At 42.1% G+C, this 25,698-nt stretch overlaps 2 protein-coding genes across 8 annotated transcripts in view; one reads left to right on the plus strand and one right to left on the minus strand.

The window, feature by feature from the left end:
• The window catches only part of col5a2a (collagen, type V, alpha 2a), a 43,308-nt gene extending 32,214 nt beyond the window's left edge, over positions 1 to 11,094 (plus strand). The window contains exons 32-54 of the mRNA XM_036540363.1: positions 7 to 51; positions 141 to 239; positions 722 to 829; positions 924 to 977; positions 1,631 to 1,684; positions 1,770 to 1,823; positions 1,956 to 2,009; positions 2,132 to 2,239; positions 2,541 to 2,594; positions 2,687 to 2,740; positions 3,080 to 3,241; positions 3,366 to 3,473; positions 3,856 to 3,963; positions 4,156 to 4,209; positions 4,311 to 4,418; positions 5,072 to 5,125; positions 5,453 to 5,560; positions 5,660 to 5,713; positions 5,828 to 5,935; positions 6,395 to 6,710; positions 7,667 to 7,857; positions 8,970 to 9,212; positions 9,562 to 11,094. Coding sequence (XP_036396256.1) covers positions 7 to 51; positions 141 to 239; positions 722 to 829; positions 924 to 977; positions 1,631 to 1,684; positions 1,770 to 1,823; positions 1,956 to 2,009; positions 2,132 to 2,239; positions 2,541 to 2,594; positions 2,687 to 2,740; positions 3,080 to 3,241; positions 3,366 to 3,473; positions 3,856 to 3,963; positions 4,156 to 4,209; positions 4,311 to 4,418; positions 5,072 to 5,125; positions 5,453 to 5,560; positions 5,660 to 5,713; positions 5,828 to 5,935; positions 6,395 to 6,710; positions 7,667 to 7,857; positions 8,970 to 9,212; positions 9,562 to 9,708 — 2,445 coding nt within the window. The 3' untranslated portion in view covers positions 9,709 to 11,094. The remainder of the gene's footprint in view (positions 1 to 6; positions 52 to 140; positions 240 to 721; positions 830 to 923; positions 978 to 1,630; positions 1,685 to 1,769; positions 1,824 to 1,955; positions 2,010 to 2,131; positions 2,240 to 2,540; positions 2,595 to 2,686; positions 2,741 to 3,079; positions 3,242 to 3,365; positions 3,474 to 3,855; positions 3,964 to 4,155; positions 4,210 to 4,310; positions 4,419 to 5,071; positions 5,126 to 5,452; positions 5,561 to 5,659; positions 5,714 to 5,827; positions 5,936 to 6,394; positions 6,711 to 7,666; positions 7,858 to 8,969; positions 9,213 to 9,561) is intronic.
• Positions 11,095 to 13,808: 2,714 nt separating this feature from the next.
• The window catches only part of LOC118785663 (PTB domain-containing engulfment adapter protein 1), an 81,128-nt gene continuing 69,238 nt past the window's right edge, over positions 13,809 to 25,698 (minus strand). For 5 of the 7 annotated variants that reach the window (XM_036540494.1, XM_036540499.1, XM_036540497.1 and 2 more), the window contains exons 5-12: positions 21,791 to 21,889; positions 20,162 to 20,299; positions 19,639 to 19,755; positions 19,074 to 19,160; positions 18,657 to 18,881; positions 18,293 to 18,431; positions 17,746 to 17,840; positions 13,809 to 14,427 (exon numbers count right to left, since the gene is read on the minus strand). In XM_036540494.1, coding sequence (XP_036396387.1) covers positions 14,356 to 14,427; positions 17,746 to 17,840; positions 18,293 to 18,431; positions 18,657 to 18,881; positions 19,074 to 19,160; positions 19,639 to 19,755; positions 20,162 to 20,299; positions 21,791 to 21,889 — 972 coding nt within the window. In that variant the 3' untranslated portion in view covers positions 13,809 to 14,355. Of the gene's footprint in view, positions 14,428 to 16,887; positions 17,618 to 17,745; positions 17,841 to 18,292; positions 18,432 to 18,656; positions 18,882 to 19,073; positions 19,161 to 19,638; positions 19,756 to 20,161; positions 20,300 to 21,790; positions 21,890 to 25,698 lie in introns of those variants that run through there. The other 2 variants (XM_036540495.1, XM_036540500.1) reach the window with 2 other exon arrangements.

Raw genomic sequence — 25,698 nt, forward strand, 5'->3', positions numbered from 1 at the left:
TTTTAGGGTATTCCTGGTGAAGGCGGAGCCGTTGGGCAGATCGGTCCGAGGGTAGGCTGTATCTGTATTTACATAACATTATTGTTTTGGAATGCTGGGAGTTATTTTCCCTGGGTGTAACTCTGCCATATTTCCCCCAGGGAGAGCGAGGAACTCCAGGAGAGCGAGGTGAACTTGGCCCACATGGTCTGCAGGGACCGAAAGGCATCCCAGGTGCACCAGGGCCCGATGGTCCAAAGGTATGCTCGCATGTCTCACCTGTTATTACATGAGCAGAATTAATCAGTCCTAAAGCAACTTTAAGTCTCCTGACAGCTTCCAGATCAAATATAAACCACATGACTCCATAACTGCATCGGATCTGTTATCTTAGCTGTATGCCAAATGGTGTAGGGTGCCATTAAGACCAGACTGATGATCTTATACGTTTGATATAATAAATACATTATGTAACTGCCAAAGTGAAGGGCTTTGTAGGCCTATGCAGTTTAGTGGACCAACCAGATTATTTGAAACTACATTAGTTTGACCAAAAATGCAGTCATGGAAATACATGTAAAAGAGGATCTTTGGCCAGATGAAGCAAACACAATATGCCATTATGTGTTATGCCATAATGGGTACACTGACCACTGCAAACGTTAACAATAAACATGCCCCCCCCCACCCCCCCTCTTCAGACTCATGTCAAAATGCTTACTCATTTCTTCTTGTCCAAAAGGGCAGTCCCGGTCCGACTGGCGCTCTTGGTGACCCCGGACCTCCCGGGCTCCAGGGAATGCCAGGGGAGAGAGGGATCTCTGGTCCTCCGGGGCCTAAGGGCGACAGAGTAAGAGCAGTCATGCATTTCTCTAAAATATTCTTTTAACCTCCATTTAAAATTCCCTTCATTCTAATATATCACATCTTCCCACCTGCTTTAGGGAGCCGCTGGGGAGAAGGGTGCAGAAGGAACACCTGGAAATGATGGCGCAAGAGTGAGTCATTGGAATTTACAATTCCAGGAGCTGCGGCATGTGATGGAATTAGATTCCCTTTGGCCTGCATGACAGCACCAAGAAATAAGCAGTTTAAGAAGTACTGTGCCAGCCTGAATATAGGACAACGTTAATGCATGACGATACTTTTAAAGGGTCGAGTGAGAAATAATAAAAATGCATATTCAGCAGGCCCCTCACTTAGAGGACAGAGGGTGTGAGGCTAATTTTCTAGAAGGGTTAATCCATTGCTATACAGCCCACATGCTATACCAGCAGAGTGATGTCTCCACACATTAAGCATCCATCAGAATGACTTGTACAGTGTTGTTAAGTTTACCTCTCAACAAAAGGTTTACCACCTACCTACATGGTATAGTACACCGCTAAATGTTTGTACCGTGTTAAAGCAATGGATGCGACCAATGATGACGTTCTGTGGGAAAACAAGGCAGAAGATATTAATGTGTATTTTTCCCATTCATTTAGTTATCTCATTTGCTTAGTATGGTAGAATACATCTTTGAAGATCTCCTCTTTGAAAATATAACCACCAGTATGGTACATTTCTGCTAAAACATTTTATACAAAACGACAACTCTACATTATACAGAAGTATATTTTGTAAACAAAATGTTTCCCTATTCTGGTAGGGACTGCCTGGTCCACTTGGACCCGTGGGACCACATGGGCCCAGTGGTGAGAAGGTAAGAGTATCTTTCCTCTCTGTGATGATTTTTCTCATGGTAATGTCAAAACAATGAGTTTGAGTTGACTGCGGTTGTTTTCTAGGGAGAACCTGGTCCACGTGGTCCGCCTGGACCTCACGGATCAAGAGCAAGTCCAGTAAGTAGACATCATTAATCTAAAAATAACCCCACTCACCACCTATTTCACCTGATTAGCTATTTTATTGTACGCTTACATTATTTTTTTGTTTTTCACTGTCACCATATTCATTTTGTTCTTCTCTTTTAGGGATCCCGTGGTGAACCTGGTCCTACTGGTCCTGTTGGATTTGCTGGGCCACCTGTAAGTTCACCGCTCCATAGAAAATGACGCTGTATGGAACTCTGCCCTTTCTCAGGGTCTGATTTCAGGAGCAGCAGAAACATTAAATGTTTGCGCCGATCACCTCCGTGATTTCCCTGCAGGGCCCTGACGGTCAGCCTGGAGTGAAGGGAGAGCCAGGGGAGCCAGGACAGAAGGGAGATGCGGGGTCTCCAGGTCCTCAAGGGTTGGCCGGAGCTCCGGGGCCTTCTGTGAGTACAGAGGAATAGTACAGAGGATTTTTTTGTCTCTTAGCAGACGCTCTTACACAGAGCAACATACAAAGCACGGGCGAAGAATCTAATACAAGAAGCACGTGAACATCTGTGCATACAGAACGTGAAAAGTCTGAACACGTCTCAGCCCATCACACAACACTGTAATAACTAGCGCCATTGTTGTAACGGGAGTGCCACTGTAAATTTCAGCATGCACTGACAGAGCCAGTGTACAATAATTGTTGTAAACAAATGTCTGAAGAACTCAAACTCACCGTTAGTGGCTCTTTCCCAGGGGCCCGTGGGGGTTGCTGGACTGAAAGGAGGCAGAGGAACGCAGGGTGCTGTGGTGAGTTGTGGATTCTGCGTCTTGATTCACACTTTTCGTGGAGGTGCGTTCAGACACACGCTTCACCGCCTGCCGTTTCCTCCCACCCTCAGGGCCCGACCGGATTCCCCGGGTCAGCAGGCAGAGTTGGCCCGCCTGGCTCCACTGTGAGTACCGCCCGTAAAACGCATCACGCATCGTTCCGTCTGTTACCATGACGTAACTTTGCAGAGTCGGTGGGGAGTGAGGTCTCCCCGCGCAAAGGGCGTGTCGTAGGCCTTCCTGGCACAGCTGTCTCACGCTCAGAGCGGCGTAAATTAAAACCTGTCAGGAACACCTCCGTGGGCTGATTCCCTCTGTCTTAAGTCATTATTTACATTCACCTTTTTTTATGAAAGCACAATGCTATGCTTAGTCTTTAGGTGCCAGGGGAAAATCCAAATCACATCAGAACACAACTTGATATGGTGTCTCCAGCTGTGGATTAATGCTTGCAACTTTGCCAGGGCCCAGTTGGAGAGCCTGGTCCTCTCGGCGCTCCAGGGAAAGAAGGTCCACCTGGTCTCCGTGGAGACAACGGTTCCCCCGGACGTCCTGGGGAGCGAGGCCCACCTGGCCCGGCTGGAAGTCCAGGAGATAAAGGCGATTCTGGAGAGGACGGACCAACGGTAAATGTCATTCCGACAGCAGTCCGACATAGCTGGAGTTTAACTCTCAAAATCGGCAGACTACATTTTAACCAAAGTCAAGCAATGGAAATAACAATGGTTTTGCTTCTTTCCGTTTATTCAGGGCCCCGATGGACCACCAGGCCCTGCAGGAACCACAGGACAGAGAGGAATTGTGGGTCTTCCTGGCCAGAGAGGAGAGAGGGGAATGGCAGGACTGCCAGGCCCAGCTGTATGTATCCATTTTAATGGACCTGATTCACACCCTTCACCAGGGCACATCTGTAGCCTCAAAAACACCCGTTTGTTTTATTGAATGACTGGAATTCAATCTCAAGCCCTGTTTGAAATCATTCATCAATCTTCTTGCTCACAGGACAAGTCTAATACATTAAGTTAGGAAAACTTGATCATTCTTTTACTTTGTTTGGTAGGTTTCCTCTTGTGAAACCAAAACAAAGTGAATATATTTAAATGTACTGGTTAAATAGGGATTCAGGGCACCTGCAGTACAAGAGTATGATACATATGATTAGAAAGTAGAAACATGCAAATTGTTTATCAAAGGCAAAACTTCACACGTATAACATAAGAATGGAAATTATTCACTCCAGGGTCCGCCAGGAAAAACAGGTACCCCAGGACCACAAGGAGACAAAGGTCCCCCAGGCCCAGTGGGTGCACCAGGTGCAAACGGACCTCGTGGTGACCCTGGTCCAGATGTAAGTTTCTCTTTTGCAAACCACCTAAATGTCCAGGAAAGGTATGCGTTACACTGTTTGACTGTCCTCAACTCTCTATTGCTCACTGCATGGCCACAGAGTGTTTTCTTTTATAAATACGGTTATACAGCATGTTAATACTAGTCAGTATTAGTAAATGCTCCTCATAACCTGCTGCTTCTGTTCCAACAGGGTTCTGCTGGGGCCGATGGCCCTCCAGGCAAGGATGGAGTCATAGGGACCAGGGTAGGAGCAGAGAACTAACTGATGATGATTTCAGTGCTGGATTTCCCCCACACACATCTACCGCATGACCAACGCTTTGGCGTTGTGGTCTTTCCCAACAGGGTGATCGGGGGGATCCGGGTCCAGAGGGGCTTGCCGGTGCTCAGGGAGCTCCTGGATCTCCAGGTCCGGTTGGAACCCCAGGCGGTCCCGGAAAGAGAGGAGATGCTGTGAGTTACCCCTGAAGAGTTACATACAGAGCGGTTTTCCTGCCTCTTACGCTTAAGCTGTATGCTCTGATCCATACCTCTGGATTTTCATAACCATATACCACTGTGAAATAACTGTGGGTGGGAAGGTATAGAAAAATCTGATTTTCACAACATAAACACAAATGCAATTCCTTGGTACATGGCAGAAATGGGCTATAAAGTACTTCCCAAGAAAGGTGTGAGTAGGTGTGACTGGCTACCCTGTAATATTAGTAACCTCGCCTTTAAGTGCGAGGTTAAATGATTGATGATACACAAAGTCTTTTTTATCTGCATTTCAGTCCACAGTAAACATTCTGCAGCAGCTGAACGAGGTGCCACATAACACCTTTATGTGGATCATCAGAAAAAAAAAATTTACCTGGAAATTTTGTTCACCTTGGTCAACTTTACCTTAATACTGCAGTGACCTCACCTCTGTTAGTAAGGAGCAAATTGAGGAGGGTGAGAGCCTATCTACCTAGCAACAGCTGTTAAAGCATCTATTTAATCTGCAAAAATAATATGCAGTACAAAGCCATGTGTGAATGGTCAATAGTCTGCCGACTATATTATGTTTGTTTTTGACTTTGCTATTGGCAAATAACTGGAATTATCTTGCTTGTCAACAGGGCTCAAGAGGGCCAGTAGGTCCCCCTGGTTCAGCAGGCAAGAGAGGGTTAACGGTAAGATAATATATGTTATATAGTCTGTAAACTTCATCTGACTGATGCTGCCGTTAGTTAGAACATATCATTAACTTAAATCCATAGGTTACTTAATGCATGTTGCAAAGCAAGGACTCAACTCATTCCAGATGCAATTTTGCCTTTTTTGAACATATAAGTCCCCTCTACTTTTAATGAATCAAAGATGTTTTCAGAATGACAACAAATGAAAAAAAAAGAAACATTCAATGCTTGGACATGATGACTGTGTAGTGTCAAGATATAGACAATCCACATTCATTTAGTACATAGCACAGTACAATGATTCATGCTGTCGAATCCCAGGGACCTCAAGGGCCGAGAGGAGATAAGGGAGACATTGGAGACCATGGAGAGAGAGGACAGAAAGGTCACAGAGGCTTCACTGGATTACAAGGTTTACCTGGACCACCTGTGAGTTTAACAAAAAATGCTAAACAACAGTCATATTTCATGATATCGTATATTCATGTTAAAAATACTTTCAAATTATAATTGTCATTTTATTTTTAGGGTACAACTGGTGAGCAGGGAGCTCCAGGAATCGTTGGACCAAGCGGCCAAAGAGTAAGTATAATATCTCTAGCTGTTGCTATTTAATATCAGTGAGGTCAATGGACATACTGATCTATGGGTTATAAATCAAGAAAGAAACTAAATATGAGTCATGACTCATTTTAGGGACCCCCTGGACCAGTTGGGCCCCCAGGAAAGGAGGGGTTAATTGGACAGCCTGGACCAATGGGACCACCTGGAACACGTGGAATTAGCGGTGACATCGGACCAGAGGCAAGTCTCCCTCATACCCCAAATGCAAAGATTTCTCCTGAAATCAAATTGGATTTAGGATCAAACTGGCACTAGAAATGGCAGTACAACATTTAGCATTAATATTTAAGGGCAGTGCAGCATAGCGGTAAGGAGCAGGGCTCATAACTGAAAGGTTGCTGGTTCAATTCCCTGTTGGGGCACTGCTGCTGTACGCTTGGGCAAGGTACTTAACCCGGAATTGCCTCAGTAAATATCCAGCTGTTTAAATGGATAACATGTTTAAATTGTAACCTATGTAAGTCACTCTGGGTAAGAGTGTCAGCTTAATGGAAATTATGTAATGTAATGTAAAGTGCAAAGAAACCACATTAATTCTACAGTACTCCCTTTAGAGCGATTTCTACTAAAATTGAAATGATGCTGTTCAACCGCGGCCTGCTTTCCAGGGTACCTGACTTTCAGTTCTCTCGTTAACAGGGACCTCCTGGAGATCCCGGTCCTCCCGGGCCCCCAGGGTCCCCTGGCCCTCCCACAGCCGCCATGGACGACTTATTTGGAGGTCCGCAGGATTACGACGTCGGCCCCCCGCCGCCCCCCGAGTTCAGCGAGGACGAGGCTCTTCCCAACAACAACAACACGGCCCCGGCCCTCTTCCAGGCCGACCCGGGGGTGCACGCCACCCTGAAGGCGCTCAGCAGCCAGATCGAGAGTATGCGTAGCCCGGACGGCAGCAGGAAGCACCCGGCCAGGACCTGCGAGGACCTGAAACAGTGTTACCCCCTGAAGAAGAGCGGTGAGTTCAGCGGCACCGTTTCCAGCACAAACAGGGCAGCAGTGTGGAACAGGGCTCATAACCGGAAGGTTCCTGGTTTGATTCCCCGCTTGGGCACTGCTGTTGTATCCTTGGGCAAGGTACTTAATCCACAATTGCCTCAGTAAATATTCAGCTATATAAATGGATACAGTGATAGCCTGTGTAACTTGATCTAGATAAGAGGCCCTGCTAAATGACCGATAATGTAAATATGGTTAAAGCACACGAGAACCTTCACTCATGCGTGTGACATTATTTCAGGTGAAAACACATAATCCGTTGGAAAATGACATGGAGTTGCAAAATTTTATTCAGAGAATTCTGTTTAACAAGTGTTTTTTCGTACCTGGATAGCAGGGGCTTCAAGGGGTCTAATAAAAAGCATAGACGAAAGCATAAAGTTGAAGAAAATGCGTAAAAATAGGAAATTAACAGGGTATTAACAGGTACAGGGTAAGGCAAAATCACCCCATAGTGAAATAAGAGACATTCACAAAATTTAGAGGGTGTCTGTTCAGAGCGCAATCACATAGAAACACAGTGTGCTGACTTAACAAAAACAAAAAACCCCAAATAACAGAGTTATAGTCTACCGAGACCAGTCTGACAGTCCTTCCAGTTAACCAATCAAAGTATTCTTTGGCATCTTATACAGCCTACCTACTGAGAAAACCTTGAGGTGGGCCTTTGGAATTGAAGCCAAGACAATTTAGAGCCTTGATCCCCCTTTAGGTCAGATGGCAAGCAGGGCTAATTACCAAAACAGGGAACAGGTACGCTGGTCATATCACCTCTCAGACCATTGCAACTATAAATTGAGGTAGAGAAGAGGCCAATTCCCAGGAGAAAACACAGACAATCACAATCCCTGATTGTGAACCCTCTCACGTGGCCCAGGATGTGAGGTTTCAGGCTGTCTGTGGCTCTTGTTGCAGGTGAATACTGGGTAGATCCGAACCAGGGGAGTGCCGAGGACGCCATCAAAGTCCACTGCAACATGGACAGCGGTGAGACCTGCATCTCTGCCAACCCAGCCAGCATACCGCGCAAGACGTGGTGGAGCTCCTCCAACCCCTCCGACAACAAACCCAAGTGGTTCGGGGCCAACATGAACGGTGGAGCGCTCGTGAGTTCATTTCAGCCTTTTTGTTTCTGTACCGTTACTGACATACTGCACAAGAGCAATATGAAATGTGTACTTTTTACACCAAGCTGCAGTTGATTTTTACCACTTTTACCAAGTTGCGTACGTAAAGCATTTCATTCCTGTCTTGGTGTCACTGGAAAATGCACTGGGGTGCATGTGTTGCCGCTGTAGACAGGGTTGTGTCTTATACTAGATGTTACTGGGGTTAGCGAGAGAGCGAGTTTTGAACCGGGGTTCTTACTGAGGCCGTGTTACATTCCTTCACTGTGAAAATGAGCAATCTGCTGATCACTGACATGATGGCACCACCACCGATATCCACACTCCATCCAATGACTCTGAGGCTGTGACAGTGCATGACGGAGCACATGCTGAAGTGCAGATAATACCATGGATGAGCCCAGAGCTTGTGGAGGAAACGATGCTCTGTGCTACTTGCTCCTGATGCGGCGGCAGTGCCAACCACTATCTGGAGAGCGCATCAAAATGGTTGCAATCTTATTCTGTTGCCATCTTAATTTGCAATCTCTTTTGCATAGTGTCACCATTACCAATTGATCTGCAGAAATCTGCAGCCTGTCACATACAGGACATATTTATATGTTGCAGATAATCAATTTTAATAATCAGATCATAAATGTTCATTGACTCTCCAATGTAAGATATTGACAGGCGATGCATTTTAAGGGTAATACTGTGAAGGTATCCTGTAACAAATCACTCTAATGGCATGAAATCATGGATTGTGCCGTTTTAAGCAGTTTTACGAATTTTGATAGCAAAGTACCAAAATGACATTTAAAAGCATCACTAAACAGTAATACCTGCATTTTCATCAGGCTTAGCATCATTTACACTCTTTTATACATTCACAACGTAGGGTATAGTACAGTCTGTGTGCACCGACAATGACAGTAGTATTATAAGGTGTTTAATGGCAGATATTTGATTATTATAAGGAGACCCTTAAAAGTTCATAATAGAAAAAATAATTAACAGAAAAATAAGGGCATATTTCCAAAAATGTTCATAGTAGAGCATTTACTTGGATTTGCTCATTTGGATCGTTTTCTATTTTTTTTTTTTTCCAGTTCACCTATGGGAACAAAGACCAGGCAGCCAACTCTGTCACTGTCCAGATGACCTTCCTCCGTCTGCTGTCTAAAGAGGCGTCTCAGACCATAACCTACCACTGCAAGAACAGCGTGGGGTACAAGGATGAAGCCACTGGAAACCTGAAGAAGGCCATCATTCTCAAGGCTGCTAATGACCTCGATCTCAGAGCAGAGGGAAACAACCGCTTCAGATACACGGTCATAGAGGACAGCTGCTCTGTAAGACCAACATATACATGATATCCTCACATATTATTGTGAAAGCAGAATCTCTTCTGTCGTGTAGGATTTCCCCAGAAACATCCCGTTTAGTGTGAGCTCTGAAGTTAACTCGGACAGAGATTTTTATCAGTTACCCTTGAACATTCTTAAGGAGCATATTATAATGTAGCCATCCATAAGAACATCGGTGATGAAGGTAGACAGGAACATTGACATACCATAGTTAAAAGGTAACATAAATAAATGCAGTCAGTATTTTACAACTGTGTTCGTTTTCAAATTTTATGATGCAACTTCATCATGCTTGTCAGAAACAGCTGGGAAACACCTGTCTTTTTCTCCACAGCAACCTACCGGCAACTGGGGCAAAACAGTGTTTGAGTACAGGACACAGAAAACAGCCAGACTTCCCATTATAGACATGGCCCCTGTGGACATCGGAGGCGCGGATCAAGAGTTCGGCATCGACATCGGGCCCGTTTGCTTCTTGTAATCCAGAGGACACTGCGTGGGGCAAATCCTGAGACTCTTGAACTGACCGCTGATACGATCAGCCTTGTACATACAGTACAGTGGACTATTCAGGCCCTTCGGCAAGATATTTATTGTGCCTTTCCAACCTTTTCGAGACATTTCGGTAGACCTTTTTTTTTGAGCAAAGTGTAAGGCAGAATTCTCAAAAGGAATTAAAGAATGTGATAGTTGTTTTCAGAAACTGATTTTGACACAATGGTGCATTGTTCCTACAATCAAGAAGAATTCAGGACTACTCCTGATCACCTTTTTCCAATATGAGTCATATTTCTTTAAGCAGAAGATGCTTATTGTGGGGAACATTTATTTAATAAGCAATGGTATGACACCTTGATCCAAGCCATCTGTGCTATTTTTACGTTTTCAGGAAGGAAACCATACATTTGGCTAAATAAATCTTCAATCAGAAATGCATAAATCATTTCCTTTGTCATTAACTGCTGTTAATACGAATACCACTTAAAGCAGAAAAAAAGGCCCAAATGGTTCATGACATGATTAAAATCTATTAACCTATTAAACTTAAACATGTATTGCTTTTTGTTTTGTAAAAAGAAAGTTTCTTCAGCATATACAATTACAGGTGGATCAAAATCCAAACGTTTTCTTTCTTTTAAGTAATGGTGCTACAGAGGAGACTTAAGTTCTGACTTATGTTGAGAGAGGATGTGCTCCCTTGAAAGACAGTGTTTATGGAAATGATTCCAATGTTTAAATTTTTTTTATTCTGTCCTGGCATTCCTGTATTAGTGCAACAGCTAAAGAACAGACAAGACTGTCGATTCCTTAGAGTAAGCTACCTCATCTCAATAAACTGGGATGTTTTGATTAGTTGTAATCATTTTCACAGGTGCTGTGTCTAAAGAGGGACCCATGTGTGCTTCCTCCAGCAGAAGATCAGGGTTTGGTGATGCTAATAAAGATCTTTTTCTACCACTGGTTAAGCAGCAGAATCCATGTCTCCTGAAAATTGTGTTGTAATAATTGTAATGTTTATTGGCAGAGATGCACAGTATTTCTAAGTCTGCATGTTTTATTCTGTGAAGCATGTAGGTGTCCCTTCACATAGCCTGGCTTTATTTTCCATTTCTGACCTTTTCTAAATACTTTTTTATTACAATTATTTGAGCCCTTGCAAAAAGATAACCATGAATGTTTGTTTCCTTTATGTATTTTGCTCTGCAACCAATTAAACAAATGCTTGTTTATCCCTAATTCTCCTTTTGTGAAATTGATTTAGATGTCCTTCTTTTGGGGAGATATTCTACTCAGATAAGAGTTTTGTAGCACAGAGGTCAGATTTTCACAGGAATAAACATCGGCAGCATAGAAATAAATGTGGATTTGGCTAATACTAACCATAATCTAATTGTGTTTTTGTTGAAATTTTTATTTTACAGTATCAGTCTTGTTTTTTGTTTTCTTGTCTGTTGTATTTTCCAGTGACTGTTTTTAAAATATCTGTATGCCATGTAAAATATTTTTTTAGTAAAATACAGTAGGATTTATTACTAGGATACAGTATTTGCATGAGAAAGAAGGGAATGGAAAAAATACCATGTGCAAAACTAGAGTACGGGTTTGCTAAAAAAAATCTGTCACCAAATTCCTCTGCTTCTCCAAGACTATTCCCTTCAACCTGTTCTCAGAGCTTCCCTGTAGCAATCTATGTGATCTCTTATTTAAGAGAATACATTTTACACATCTCTTTTTTTTCAGTAAGAAGCCTAATCTGCAAGTATGATCAGGATTTCAACATCCAGTTAAGAAGAGTCTTACAAACCAAATGTATTATTAACAGCCAAAAATGAAGTGGACACATGGCTCTCCATTCTAGTTATACTTTTTTTTGAACAGCCCTAATAAATTAATGGTGAAAGAATTCTGTTTGCTGTTTTTATTCCAGCTTTTATGAATTTTCCCACGTTTGGTGAAAGTAAGTGCATTAACAATACCTGCCTAAAACACCTTATTCTCTTCGGCCAGGTCCTGTACAACACCTGATGTTCTCCTATGACGTTCCCACCTATCCCCGAAATGTCCCCACCCCCATGCCTCACTATACAATATGGCCTTTAAAGTGCTGGACATGGACAATGATCAAGGATATGAGTTTGCAACCAGAATTTCTGAAGCTGGAATCCAAAGTGGAGCACTGTGGTTACACCTCAAGTAACAAACATACCTTGCATGTCTTCTGCAAGTATCCAGCCATTTAAATGGCAAATATGTAATAAAATTCTATAAAAAAGTTAAATGATATATAATAAAGTAATGAGCCTAGTGTGTGTAATCACCCTGAATACGGGTGTCTCCTGGCCAGATAAGTAATGCGATAAAATTACGGAAAGAATGGACAATTTCCATCATTACTTGCAGTCAGACGATATCCACCAAGACACAGGCACTGCTGGTTCACCATTTCCTGCAGCTCTTACCAAAATTGCAGAACACAATATATGGCTAAATCCACTGAACTGCATCTGATTGTATACTGTTCAACTATTCTGTGAAAAATGTGGTGTGCTATAAAAAGCTGGAAGAATCACAGTTCCTTCAAGAAAAGGACATTTGCCAAACAAGTTACAATCAAAAACAATCAATAGGGTCGGAACTGGCTTTGAAAATTCCCGTTTTTTAAATCATATAGTCAATTCTTACGTCTGACAATGTATTGTCCAACGTATTTTGGCGAGTATTTTATTTTACAGCTATTGACTTTATGAGATTAAAATGAAGGCTTAAAATGAAGGCTGAAGCTCAAAACAAAGGTAGCATAATGGTAATTTATTGTTTTGAAAGAGGGCAGTTAAGCTGGGATCGTATGCTAGTTTAGTGGAACATGAGCAGAGACTTACAGAGCCTGGAGCTGCAGCAGCCCCCCCCCCTGTGTCTGTGGTCGGGTTGCTTCTTGCTGGGAGGGAGTGGAGGTGGCCAGCTTCGCACTGAGAGGACGGCCTAGTCTCCAGACCAGTTCCCTCCTCCGCATTTTCATTTAACTTGCATCAAATACAGGATTTTTAACTTTTTAAATGTAATTTTTAATTTCTTCCATTTCACTTTTGTTATGCTTTAAATGACTTGCATACATTGCATTTCAGTTGCTGTGTTACTGTGTATGGTTGTATAGGAAACTATTAATAGTTTCCAGGAAAAGAAAGAGGGTAAAAAACTCTTGGTAAGGCACTCAGTACATGAGTAATGATTATCTGAAAAGTACATGAACAACACAAAGATCATTGGAACCAGTGATACAGTACATAAAGAGAGATCATGGGGCCATTTTGGGAGAGGTGGCTTGTAAATTACACCCACAGTAATCGCAATTTTATTCATAAAGAGGCAATGAAATACAAACTGGGTTAATAACACGAAGCATACTTTCAGTATGAAAATCCATTTTGCTGCTCTGCCTACGTTCATTGAACCTCACTGCAAGAGATCGTCTCCTTCTGCCAGACCTCAAAAACACAGGCCTTCAAGCTGAACGCTATATGCATAATGGAAGGACTGAATCTGGGCAAAACTGACAACAAACAAGCTTAAGAGCACGTTAAGAGGAAAATTATACATGTGGTAGAAAGTAGAAAATTCCCATTCACTGTGCAGCACCCACAGCTCATTCACATCCATAACAGGGGAAAAGAACGATCACAAGTGCTGAGCGTTTCACATCCTTACCTGATAATGGTCCACAATGACACCAACATCAAGGAAGACTCAATGTACTTCAAGAATGATTAACTACCTGTTAGCTGATGCTGTAATGTTTACTTTAATAACTACAACAGTAAAGGCTAAAATATTGCATACAAAGTAAATGAACAAGTATATCATATATGGACAGAAGTTTTCAAAAGTGCTTTCTGGTGCAAGAGGATACTAAAATATATAATAGGAAATTGAACTGCAATACAAATATACATCAAAAAGGAAATTATTGTGCTAAATGGTTACTAAAACACTCAATGATTTGATGTTCTTAAAAATCCAATCAGAAGAAATACATTTCTTTCAACTAGAAATATGTGTTCAAAAAACATATAAAGTAATGTGCAAGCTGATCATTTGGCATTTAATTGTTCTTCTAAAAAGTTCTTAATATGATTTACCAAATTTCCAAAGTAAAGTCATGGTACAGTTTCTGTGGTGAGGTTCATCTCTTGTTGCTTATTGGCTAACAAGTCACAAACATTGGACCCATATTTGACATACAAAGAGAGAGAGAGAGGGTGCATCCAAAAGTTAGCGAAATTAATGCATTTTTAGTAAAACAAAGAGTTTACACAGTATTAGGTTAATATGAAAATTCTGCTACAGAGCCAGGTACCTTGTTTTGTCCTATTTACACTCTTTGACCAGCTAAACCTCTGCTGTACAGCAAGGTGGCCTCAAAACTGCTCCACTGCGGTTCTTACAAAAATAGTACTTTACCGTATTTGCTCTCAATATAGCTTTGATTTTGTATTTTGTTTAACCAAATTCAAATGCAAATATGGACAAGTCTCAAGATGAGACTATTTACATCTTGATTGGAGATCCAATGTTGACTCTTTTGAATACAAATGTTTTACAGTTGCACATGACAAAAAAAGTCTTCTTGGCATCAGCAGCGACTGTCTAGAGGGTCAAAGGAAAAGACAGTGCCCTCTAAGGTTAGTCCCATTTTGAACCCCTCCTGAAAGAAAGTGGGAGAAAAGTCATCAGCACAGTTTTTGTATTTGTCTCTGGGTGCTCATTCATACCTGCAGCGGCATGGCTAAATGTCTGAATGGTGGTGGGTGGAAACAGAGGCCTGTTACTGTTACTGTGGAAGCTGACTCATAACCTGGAGGTTGCAGGCTGAATGACCAGGTGAGGCAACCTAAACTGCTTTAGTAAATACCCAGATGGACAAATGAGCAATGTCTAAAAACGCACAGAGTACACTGGCCTGGATAGGAGCCTCTGATAAATGGATAAATATTCACAATGATAATGATCAGATGGTTTTAATATACAGTGTATATTTTTATACAGCAGCATCTAGAAGTTGACTAAAATGTTTATTAGCTGGCATAAAATGGCCATCTGTCCACCCACGATAAGTTTAACATGACGAATACACAACTGTACGGGTAGGTTTGGACGTCCATGGACATGCATTCCACAAAAAAAACAAACAGGACGTACTGACTGATGCATGCTTCACTTGGAACACACAACAACAAAAACAAGAACCAAAAAAACAACACACGACCCAAATAACCAAGCAAAATGTCAGGATTCGGCTGAGTAAAATAAGAGAATACAAACCATCTCTGACGCTGCCAGCAAGAAGGAAAAAACAAGACAGAAAGAGACGATATTAGAAAGAGCCGAAGGCATGAAGCTGGGATTATTGAAGAGCAAATGCATGTATCTCAGTGAGGTCTGCATGCTCCCCTCTGTCTCCAGCCCTACAGTTTACTGAATCACTTCTGCTCAAAACAGGCAACATTCAATCTTGAACAGAAATTCAGTCATCCACACCCTCCAGTCACAAGAAAGAAAAAGAAAAGGAAAATAGCCGAGGAGCAAAATCTGTCAACAAATGTTTAGTCTTCATGTGAGAGTACATCTCATATATCAGCACCAAAAGTATGCTTCCAATTGTATTCCCTAACAGAATAATCTTGGAAAACAAATTTAATGCAATATTACGTTATCCAGTTGTAGGAGAGATTCTCTAATCCAGCGTTTCCCAAACCTCTCCTGGAGGACCCCTTGTCCTGCATGTTTTAGATCTCTCCCTGCTCCAACACAGCTGATTCAAACGATCAACTGTTACAGACTCCTGAAGCTGCTTAATAACAAACTGATCATATAAATCAGCTGTGCTGGAGCTGGGAGAGATCTAAAACATGCAGGACAAGGGGTTCTCTAGGAGAGGTTTGGGAAACGCTGCTCTAATCACTGTAATTGGGTACTTGTTAGTCACAAATTCAAAAGGTTCATAATTAGCAATCAGCATTGCTGAGATGCTACTGACTTCATGTGCCAACAAACACATAATGCTAATAAAAGGTTGCTAACACTGTCACGGATTCTTAAAAGTTTGAATATTGCTTCCCTTTGGCCGTCTGACACATCTGCAGTGTGTTGGTACAGTACATGGGTATGTTAAGCAGCTCAGAAACATAATTTCTGTGATCAAACACTGTGAGAACAGCAATGCTAACACATCTAGATATGTACCACTATTATTAGATAGCTAGGTAGCTAGCAAGCTGTTTAATGACAATTGCTCAAATATATAGCAATATAAAAAAATAGCCTACTTCAAATTGCCTACTTCAACAATCTACTGTGCCTACTGTGCCCAAAAACATGGTACTAGCTCAAGCATACACCATGCTAGTGAGCATTATTGTTTGCATGGGCTTAAAAACATAAAAATAAAAACAAAATGAACGAATATAGCTAGGTAGCTTGTTAAATTAGCTAGGTAGCCAGGAAGACCAGGTAGCCAGTATGTCCACAGCTAATATTGTATTAGCATGCTAACATGGTTTTCCTTCTTTCAACAAACAACTCAAACAATGAAAAAACAGTGCAGTATTACAACATAATCCGATATTGTAAACATTAAACACCACCATGATATTGTATATGCCCATTTAGCCAAAGGGGCAAAGACAGCAGTCTGGTTATCTAGGTGACTGGTGCAATGTGTTTGATGTTTCAAAATGTTAAAGGACTGGGAAAAAGAGACTGACTCAAAAACTACGAAGTTAATTTATTAAAGAATTTCAAAAAAGATCCGTGGGGCACAAAGTTGTGCATAATGTGTTTGTGCGTATATGTACACAAATGTGAATAATGTGAATGTTGCTTTGTGTAGATGGGGTAATGGAAACCATATAACCATAAGCATCACTACACTGCAGTATATGCAATTCTCAAAGATAACAATGGTCTAGGCATGTTTCACATTAGGACATTGAAAAAAAATCATTTGATAAGAAACCAAAAATTATGAAATACATTTCAAAATACTTTGATTTAGCTACAACACTTTATTTGGTGAATGGAGAAATTACAATGTGTACACCAATTAAAATCTAAATGAATAAAATAACCATTTCTCATGGCAACAAAAACTGTTTTGATCCAATTAAATTATGAAATTATTGGTCTTGTTTTAGGGCATAATGCCACACAGATGGAATATGATACCTGTGTATGGATTGGCTGATGTTATGGGGCCTCTGGGTTGAGTGTTTATTATAAATCAAATGATTAAAATAACCAAATGACTTAAATATCAGTGTGTCTGTGCAGAATCTGTGCAGCTTAACACCCAAAATCATGACCATTAATACAAACCAACACAATGAAATATAAACAATGAATAAATGAATGTGTGTTTCTATAAATTGTTCAGGTTTTCTGAAGCAATGACATGCTTGACTTGATGGTACATAAAAACGAAATTGTTTTACATGAATGTAATCATGTATTGAATGTTTCCTTCTTTCATAATACCTGGACCTGTTTTATATAAAAAAATACTGAAGAACTAAGTACAAGATGCAGACCCATTTAGCTACTCATTTTACAAGAAACCTAACTGCAGCTCATACACAATAGTGAAAAATCTGAAGAAATGAGATAAGCTAACCTTTGCTTCCCTGCTCCTGGGAGCAGAAACATGAGCTTTTTTATTATAAACAGGATTTTTTCAACACACAAACAGGCACTGTCAATATAATGCAAGTATATTAATCTAGCTGTACTCTCTTCATAAAATACATAGATCTTATAACAGCCGTGCAGGAGCGAAAAGGACACAGGGGTGAACTAATGCAGCCGTAAACATTCCTCATGTTCTATCCTTAAAAGCAGAGCTGTGAGGAAAAAACCAACAAGCCAAACATGATTCAACACCTCCAGCCGCGCCTGCAACTGCCAAAGCTCATTTGCATGAACGGGCGATTGAAACGGGAGTTTAGATCATTCACAAACATGCAGTCACCTGCATCTCGTCCAGCTTGGATTGGATGTCGGGGGGAAAGTCGGCGGCCCCACAGCTGAACGGGTCGAAGGGCTCAGCGCCGAAAAGGTCTTTTCCTGCCGGAGCGAAAACCAGACCTGTGAAGGCCATACAAACAGCACACAGCCCAACGCACACGCACGGCTCCACTCCAACGTCCCAAAGATGTGGTGTCACGCCTATCACTGCACAGAATCCAACAAAACATGCATGTAGGGGGGCTTAGTTACGCATGCAAGGCAATCATTTACGCCACATTCAAAAGCACCAGATGAGGTTTTATTAGGCATTCTGATAACAACAAAAATACATACTGCGTGTGATGAGATAATCAATTCAAAACACTTAGTGTGAGTTACGATAACTGTAAGTGTCTAACATCTAATTATAATCCTAATGTTATTTTGCAACGTTCTGGTTAATATCACAGATGATAGCTCATGCAGTAATTATTTAATAGCATGCTGTAGCTGCAGTCGGTGGGCACGCGTGCTTTGGTTACTGTATCGTGTCTCTGCGGGTTACTCACGTATCTCAGGGGGTCTCGTAGCGGGTGGGGGCGGGGGTGTGCCGTTGCTGGCAGGTATCGGTGCCAGCGCAGGCGCGGGAGAAAACGGGACCATGTCGAAAATATCGGTGGGGGGGGCCTTCATGGAGATGCTGCCAGCCTGAAAATGGAGAGGGTGACAGGGTTACGCGCGGCACGGCGCCCGCCCGAACTTCACCGGGCAACGAGCGGCACGGCGCCCACCCGACTTTCACCGGGCAACTTAACTGGGCAACATGAGATCTTCTCTGTCTGAAACAGGCACAGCGCTGTGTCCGGATATAAGCACAACATGCATGCACACACACATGCGACAGCAGCCAAAGAAGACAGGAAGGAGATTTACACGAGGCCGCGGAATGCTGTATCCGTTGCAGGGCTTTGGCAGAGTGGGTTTAGCAGGAGGAGGGGTTAGTAGTCCTGCAGACAGGTTGGAGTCAGGAGAGCTCATAGGAGTGAGAGTGACGGAAGAGATTTCTAAACACGAGAACGATGTCAGGTTGTGACACCAGAAGAGAGATGAAGGTCTCTGCGTCATATAGGCTTCGTTAGTAGAGTTTATGTGCAGCAGCTGTAGAGAGATCAGAGAGAGGGCGTTCAGTGGACAGCGATGCCGCGTACCCAAAAGACACATGAAATGGCAGGAGAGGCACGGAATAAATATCCATCCTGACATGTTACAGCCACTCAGAGAGGCAGGCGTTACACTATATTCAGACTGAAAGATACTGCCTGATTGTCCATGGCGAATTTGTGCACTTACGGGCGAAACATGAGCCAGCACCAGCTGCTCCTCCACAGCCTGCAGCTGCTTTTTCAGCTCGGAGTTCTCCGTTTCTAACTCTTGAATCTAAAAAAAAAAAAAAAGACTGCTAACACAAGACCCTGGAGCCTTCCCTCAGAGAGCTCACTTTGCAACTTTATTCACTAATCTTTTAAATTCACATCATGTCCAAAATATGAAACTGAAACTTTCAATCTGTGTTTGCTTTACAAGACAAACACCTTTATTCAAACATGGCCATGGTTCTCTTTCATCTTTGTCCTGTCCTTGAATATAATAAGAATTCCACTATTCCATAAGTAAAATTCACATGGAGGGCTATAAGGAATCTTCAGTTGAGACAATACCAATATCAATGCCAAAATTAATTTTTTTGCAGGAGCAAATATTCAGGTAAAATCTCAAAAATATGCATATTGACACTGTTAACAAGGTAATTTGAGAAGCATATTTGCAAACGTTTTCTTATTGCTCAAATAAAAAAAGACATGCATAATGGAAGTGATCACGCAGAACAGAAACTGGTCAAGGTCGGGGATCTCACTCTTTTCTGCAAGCCTCCTATCTGTTTCCTTGTCTCCACATCCTTTCCGCCAGACTCCAGGAACTTCTTGTAGGCCAAGTCGAAAGCCTGGCCGATGGTTAGTGTTATCTCCTCTGCCTGAAACAATGCACAGTGAAACATCACAGGAGAACCGTGAACATGTGGATTTCATTCATATACATTACATTATATTATTCTCATTTAGCAGAAGCTCCTATCCAGAGTGACTTACACAGGCTACCGTTTTATATGCTTATCCATTTATACAGCTGGATATTTTAGTGGAGCAATTGTAGGTTAAGTACCTTGCCCAAGGGTATAGCAGCAATGCCCCAGCGGGGAGTCAAAAAGGCAACCTTTTGGTTACAAGCCCTGCTGTTTACCACCATGCTACACTGCCCCACCCCACCCCACCACATTGCCATATACACTGCTGCACCAGCATGACAGCGAAGCATCTTTTGTAATCTGCACATCAAAGCAATATGGGCTTTAATAAACACACAAGGCAAGAATTACTTACACATTTTTCACTGTCAAACACATAGCAAAGGTGTTTGTTGGACTCGGAGTCTTTGCAGATGAATGTGAATATCCTTTTGTCTGTTTTGTCATCAGCGCAAAATGATATCCTGTGCAACTGGCAATTATACAGCACATCCTGAAAGCGGAGAAACGAAACAGAACAAAGCTGAGTGCATCATGATGCCCAGGAATCTACAGCTGCTGCCACACTTACAATAACTACACTCTCAATTACCATTTCAAGGATGGCACACGGAGATACACTTATATACCGCACAATGGCAAACCCTTATACAAACAAATATCGAAACATCAGATCCGGATTAATTCTGCTAATTAGTATCGCTGACATACGGATGTTAATGGATGTTGGTTTCCTTTTAAAAATCCTTAGCGGCTATAACTGCTCAAATCAGTTGGGTATTCACCGACTTTGATATTGACTTTGACGAGAGCTAACGCTCGGTTCTTAAGGGTGATTTGTTGAAATCTCTGTATCTCCATGAATTTAAGTATGCGTTCAAGAGACATTTATGATATTTTGAAAAAATAGATAATAACAAGAATAAAATGTGAGCAAGAAAACAAAATAAAATAAATGTCTGTTTCATTGCAGCTAGAAGGGTAGAAGGAAAAAAGGGGCAGTTCCCTCACCAAGCAGGGTACAGCAACAACTGATTGGTTTGTGGTAACTGCTTAGGGAATAACACTTCCTATCTCTGGCCTGAGGAGCATGTGATGTTGAAATGACAGAACGAAAATGAAATGCAGGATGAGGCTGTTCAGTGGCACAAGCGCCAGCCTGTCCATGAACAGTGATAACATCTGATCATAAAGCACGCTGCTAGGCTGTCATAGAGATAACACAGACCCCTAAAACACACTGTTCGTCTTCTAAAAGTGGAGTGTTTGATCCTAACCAGGCGAAAATATGACCTGCATCACTCAACTTGTTTGAGTTTACCCCTATGTCTGAAACCGCTGTAGCCATAATAGCTCTGAGGGCCAATTCCAGCATCTGTGGACAGTTTGGACTGGGACAAATCGTTTTGTGCTAAAGATGTCTTGATGACAGATGGCAGAAGTACCATTTCCAGGTTTTCACTGAACAACATGTCATTTCAGAAGAGACAAATGCCATCATTCCAAGTAGGGACAGATTACATTGTAACATTGTAAACTATTTTGTCGGAGGTGATACTTAAATTCCAAGGATTATAGCTGGTTTAAAGACTGAAATATCAAGTGTGGTGCACATTTCCATGATGTATTGTGCGTAAGTCACACCCTGCCTGCGACTTTCATTGGAAATTGCAGCCTCTAGTGCTTAGAGCAGGACTAGAGCATGACCACTGAAGCAGTAAATAACTGCCGAGGCCAGGAGCAGACAACCTCATGGCCGGGAAGCTGAATAAGAGAAGCCGAGACGAATGTGTTCTTCCCTCTGCAAATATTTAATCTGCGATGTGATTTAATCCACCTTGTCCCATTGAGCCACCTCCTCAAATGTAACATAAACACCATGCACAACCTTCCTGCTGACTGGATGGTCTCATAGTTCACTCTGTATGAGTGACGGATACCTGCATACATGCGTATTATACAGACAGATTAAAAACGGACTTACTCTTGTCTTAGGATCTAATAGTTTCACTCCATAGATTGAGATCTGTAGTTCCACTTTTGGAATTTTCTGGCCTTCAGACTTCTTGATATGCCTTTGAAACTGTAAGACGAGAAAGACACATCATGTCAAAAGATCACTGGTATTCAAAGAAAGGCTATAACCTTTCAATGTGGTTCTACTCTCGTAAGAAAGAACTCCACGCTCAGATAAATGGTGAAAAGAAACAGCTGAGATCAATATGACAAAAACGTGGATTGACCAGATGCACACATTACACGCATCCTCAGTTTGTTGGGTTTCCACTCAGCAAAGAAGACGGAAAGCGTGTGAGAGAGGGTGTGTGTAATGTATGGAGAGACGACAGGCAGGGAGGTGGAAAGAAAAAGGCAAACAAAGTGCTTGTCAAGTGTGGAGTTCATCTTACCGAGGAAGAACCTGAGCGCCAGGCTGCCTTCAGTGTTCTTACCTTGGTTAGACTTGAACTCCACACTTGAAATCCACTGCCATTGTGGTTAAGACCAGAGAAATAAAGGTTGGGAAAACACACAGAGAAAGGAAGAAAAGGGTTAACGGAAGGATGAAACCGCCAGAAATATGTGAAAGAAGAGGAAACATATTTCAAATATGGCACAGGAAGGGGGAAAAAAAAAAGGACCAGGCTTGATCAGGCGTTAATGTGCCCAGCATACGCCCACACTAACCATCCATTATGAGGGCATATAAAGGCTCATATTACCCTCTTTGAAAGGCTTAATCCATCCAACATTTTAGTTATTGCTGGCTGAGCTCAGAGCTCCGCTTCCTTCAGCAGTATGCAATATGCAACTCTTTCCTGTTTGTTTACTTTGCCACATGCCGCTACTTTGCATCTCGAGTGGGAAGATGAAAATATAATGGAGCGTATGCATAAAACCACAGCAGCAAGGCTGCCATTTCTTGTCCCATTAAAAATGAGCCATGCATTAAAACGACTGACGGAAGAATGGGGATGATGGGAACAGGCCAGATCTCAGCGATCCAGCAGATCCAGCCAATGAAAACCGAGAATGCAAACATCTGACAGCGAATGAGGCGGCGCTGGTAGCAATGGCCAGCTAATGACGTGGGAGTGCTAGCGCAGTGATGCTAGCGACAGTGGCAATTATACTGAGCGTGCACAACAATATTATCCCTGACTTAGTTTCTGTGCCGATTTATCTAATGTGGCCGATTATCCTGAAACTCTACAATTAGGTACACATGGGTAATACTCAGATAATCAATTTGTTCTTCACCCTCTGCCTGCTAAGGACCAGATATGGCCAGAGTCCATATTCATTAAAAAAACGTTAGACTCTTGGGAATGGGCCGAGGCCTTGGCATTCATTTGCAGGTAAACTCTGGAGCACACTCACACAGGTGCCGTGAGCAAGCCTTACACCATTACTATAAAAGGCATGTGACATTCAAGAATACTCACACTCATGCTACATTCACAATATGCATACAGGCATTTCTGTCTGCTATTAATCTTCTGCAATGAAAAGCTGTTCCCAGTCAGGTTTGAATGACACCAACCGACTGGATCAAGACACTAAAGTTTGCACACAAGTGTAAGTGAAGCAAATTATGTAATTTGAACGCTAATTAACATTGATTGCATAAATATATATCTACCATCTCTGCTAAAAACAAATTTTCCTAAGGACAGGATAAGAACACTAGAGGCCCCTTATACTGTAGAGCAAGCTGGCTTCACACCACCTTTCAAACTACCTTCACTTCAGTATGAAAGGGTACCACTCTAGCCATCTCCATGTCTCCATGTCCAGCTAGCCTTCACACAGCTTCAAAGACGGTAAAAAGCTAGCAATGCTAGCAATGAATTTTCTGTGGTGTAAATATAGCAGGTGGTATATGATGTGCACTGAGTGTCAAATCATGCTTTGCATACACTGGTAGACTTTGCCCACAGGAGAGCAGCTTCTCAATACAGCATATAATGTTACATTGCATCCTGATCAGGATTACACCAAAGGCAGCCTTCCACACTGTAATGCAAAACATACCACACCAGTAAAGTAAAGTCCTTGGTACAAAAAGTGCCCAGATTTCATCTCAGCAGTCTGCCTACATGTATAAACGGCTTAGGATAACTCCACATTTGCTGTATCTTGCACCGTTGTCAGCACTTTTAACTGAAGAATATCATTGTTTATTGGTGTCAGTGATATGACTGACACTCTAATTAAATTTGTCACGAGCTGAATCCCTGCCAGATCTAAGATGTACTTTCCTATTAATTATCTGTCAGCCTATACCTCACAGTCAATCTGTCTTGGACAAAAGTTCTGAGCTTGTTGCAGTCATTCATGGGCGTTGCAGTAATTCTCTGCACACTCTCATCTCTCTGAGCATACTCCCAAGGCATTAAGATTTGCCATTCATTCCCTAAATACTTTATTCAGCATTTTAAGATCAATCTTATGATAAGGTCTAAAAGGCTATTGGAACTGCTTTGTAACTTGGCACACGGTTTAGCTTTTATTCTTTGAATTTTACACAGTCTCAGAGTTATTTTTAATACAGGCTGTTTGTGTGTGAACACAGCCCCAGGTGTTATATTTAATGAGTGAAATCATGGGGATGTTTCTCTATGCACCACTTTAATTGAAATGCAAATGAGAAACAATGGCTTTTATGTCTGTGTTTCTATCTTTTATGGCAGACACCAGAGTGGCCAGAAAAAAAACTATGCGTACGCTGGGGCATGATGTACTGCTATACCCAAAAGTATCTGGCAATTACTGCCTTTGCCAATACTAACACAGACCGGAAAAAACACCCCGACTGAGAGGTAAAATCTCTTGCAACACACCTTTCAAAATAAAATATGTGAATTCAGGTTCCTGGTTTATAGCCGTGTGTAAGTGATTTGATAGCTTATTCCCTGCTCCAACAGCAGAATGCTCAGTGCAAGCTTAACTGCAGACTGGTCAGGGAAAGCTTAACTAGCATTAATTATCATGGCAATGCTGGTAAACGCTTGCAAGGCTTAGATTCCACGGGAAAAAGACGTTTAAGTGAACCAGCTGTTTCAGCTTTGATTTTTTTTAATAAATCAGGTGTTGAGTCCAGCTGCTCCATACTGCTGCTAACCTATGAGGTGTGAGCTGCCTTGTAATGAGTTTAGTACGGAAACACGTGGGGCAGCAAACATCTTCAGCAATAAAAATAACACAAGCATCACTTAGACCGAAAAAAAACGTGTGACGGGTTTGACTGATGTTTACACACACATCTGGGAACGATAATATGTGACAGTGCATTTAAATTACTCTCCCCAACGTCAGGACAGTAAGAAATGCACGTTTAAGTGTAATAGCATTATGTAAAACACTGCATGAACACCAAAACACTGTATCACAATGAAACTGCACATCTGGAGGGTTAATGACCTTATGCTACCACCTACTGGCACACTAGCTAATCGCAATGCAGACACAGATTCAATCATCAGTATAGATGGCAATCTGACACAGATTCAATCATCAATACAGATGGCACTCTGAACAGCAAACAGATAAAAAGAAACAACAGACAGTGACAGGGATGCAACACACTGTGTGTGTGTGTGTGTGTGTGTGTGTGTGTGTGTGAGTGTGCGTGTGCTAGTGTGTGCGTGCGTGCGTGTGTGTGTGCGCGGTGGGGCAGTGGCAGTCTGAAATGGAGGTGGCCTGTGGAACTAGCTACCTATGTACCTACCTACCTACTTACCTATCCGCCTATCTATCAGTTGACATACCTACCTACTTACTTACATACCTACCTGCCTAGCTTATTATCAACAATTTATCCTACCCATCCTACGATCCTCTCTATCTATCTATCTGTCTATCCATCTATCCATCTGTCTGTGTTGCTTGGCT

Source organism: Megalops cyprinoides, chromosome 11 (genome assembly GCF_013368585.1).
Source record: "Megalops cyprinoides isolate fMegCyp1 chromosome 11, fMegCyp1.pri, whole genome shotgun sequence".
Classification (NCBI taxonomy): Eukaryota; Metazoa; Chordata; class Actinopteri; order Elopiformes; family Megalopidae; genus Megalops; species Megalops cyprinoides.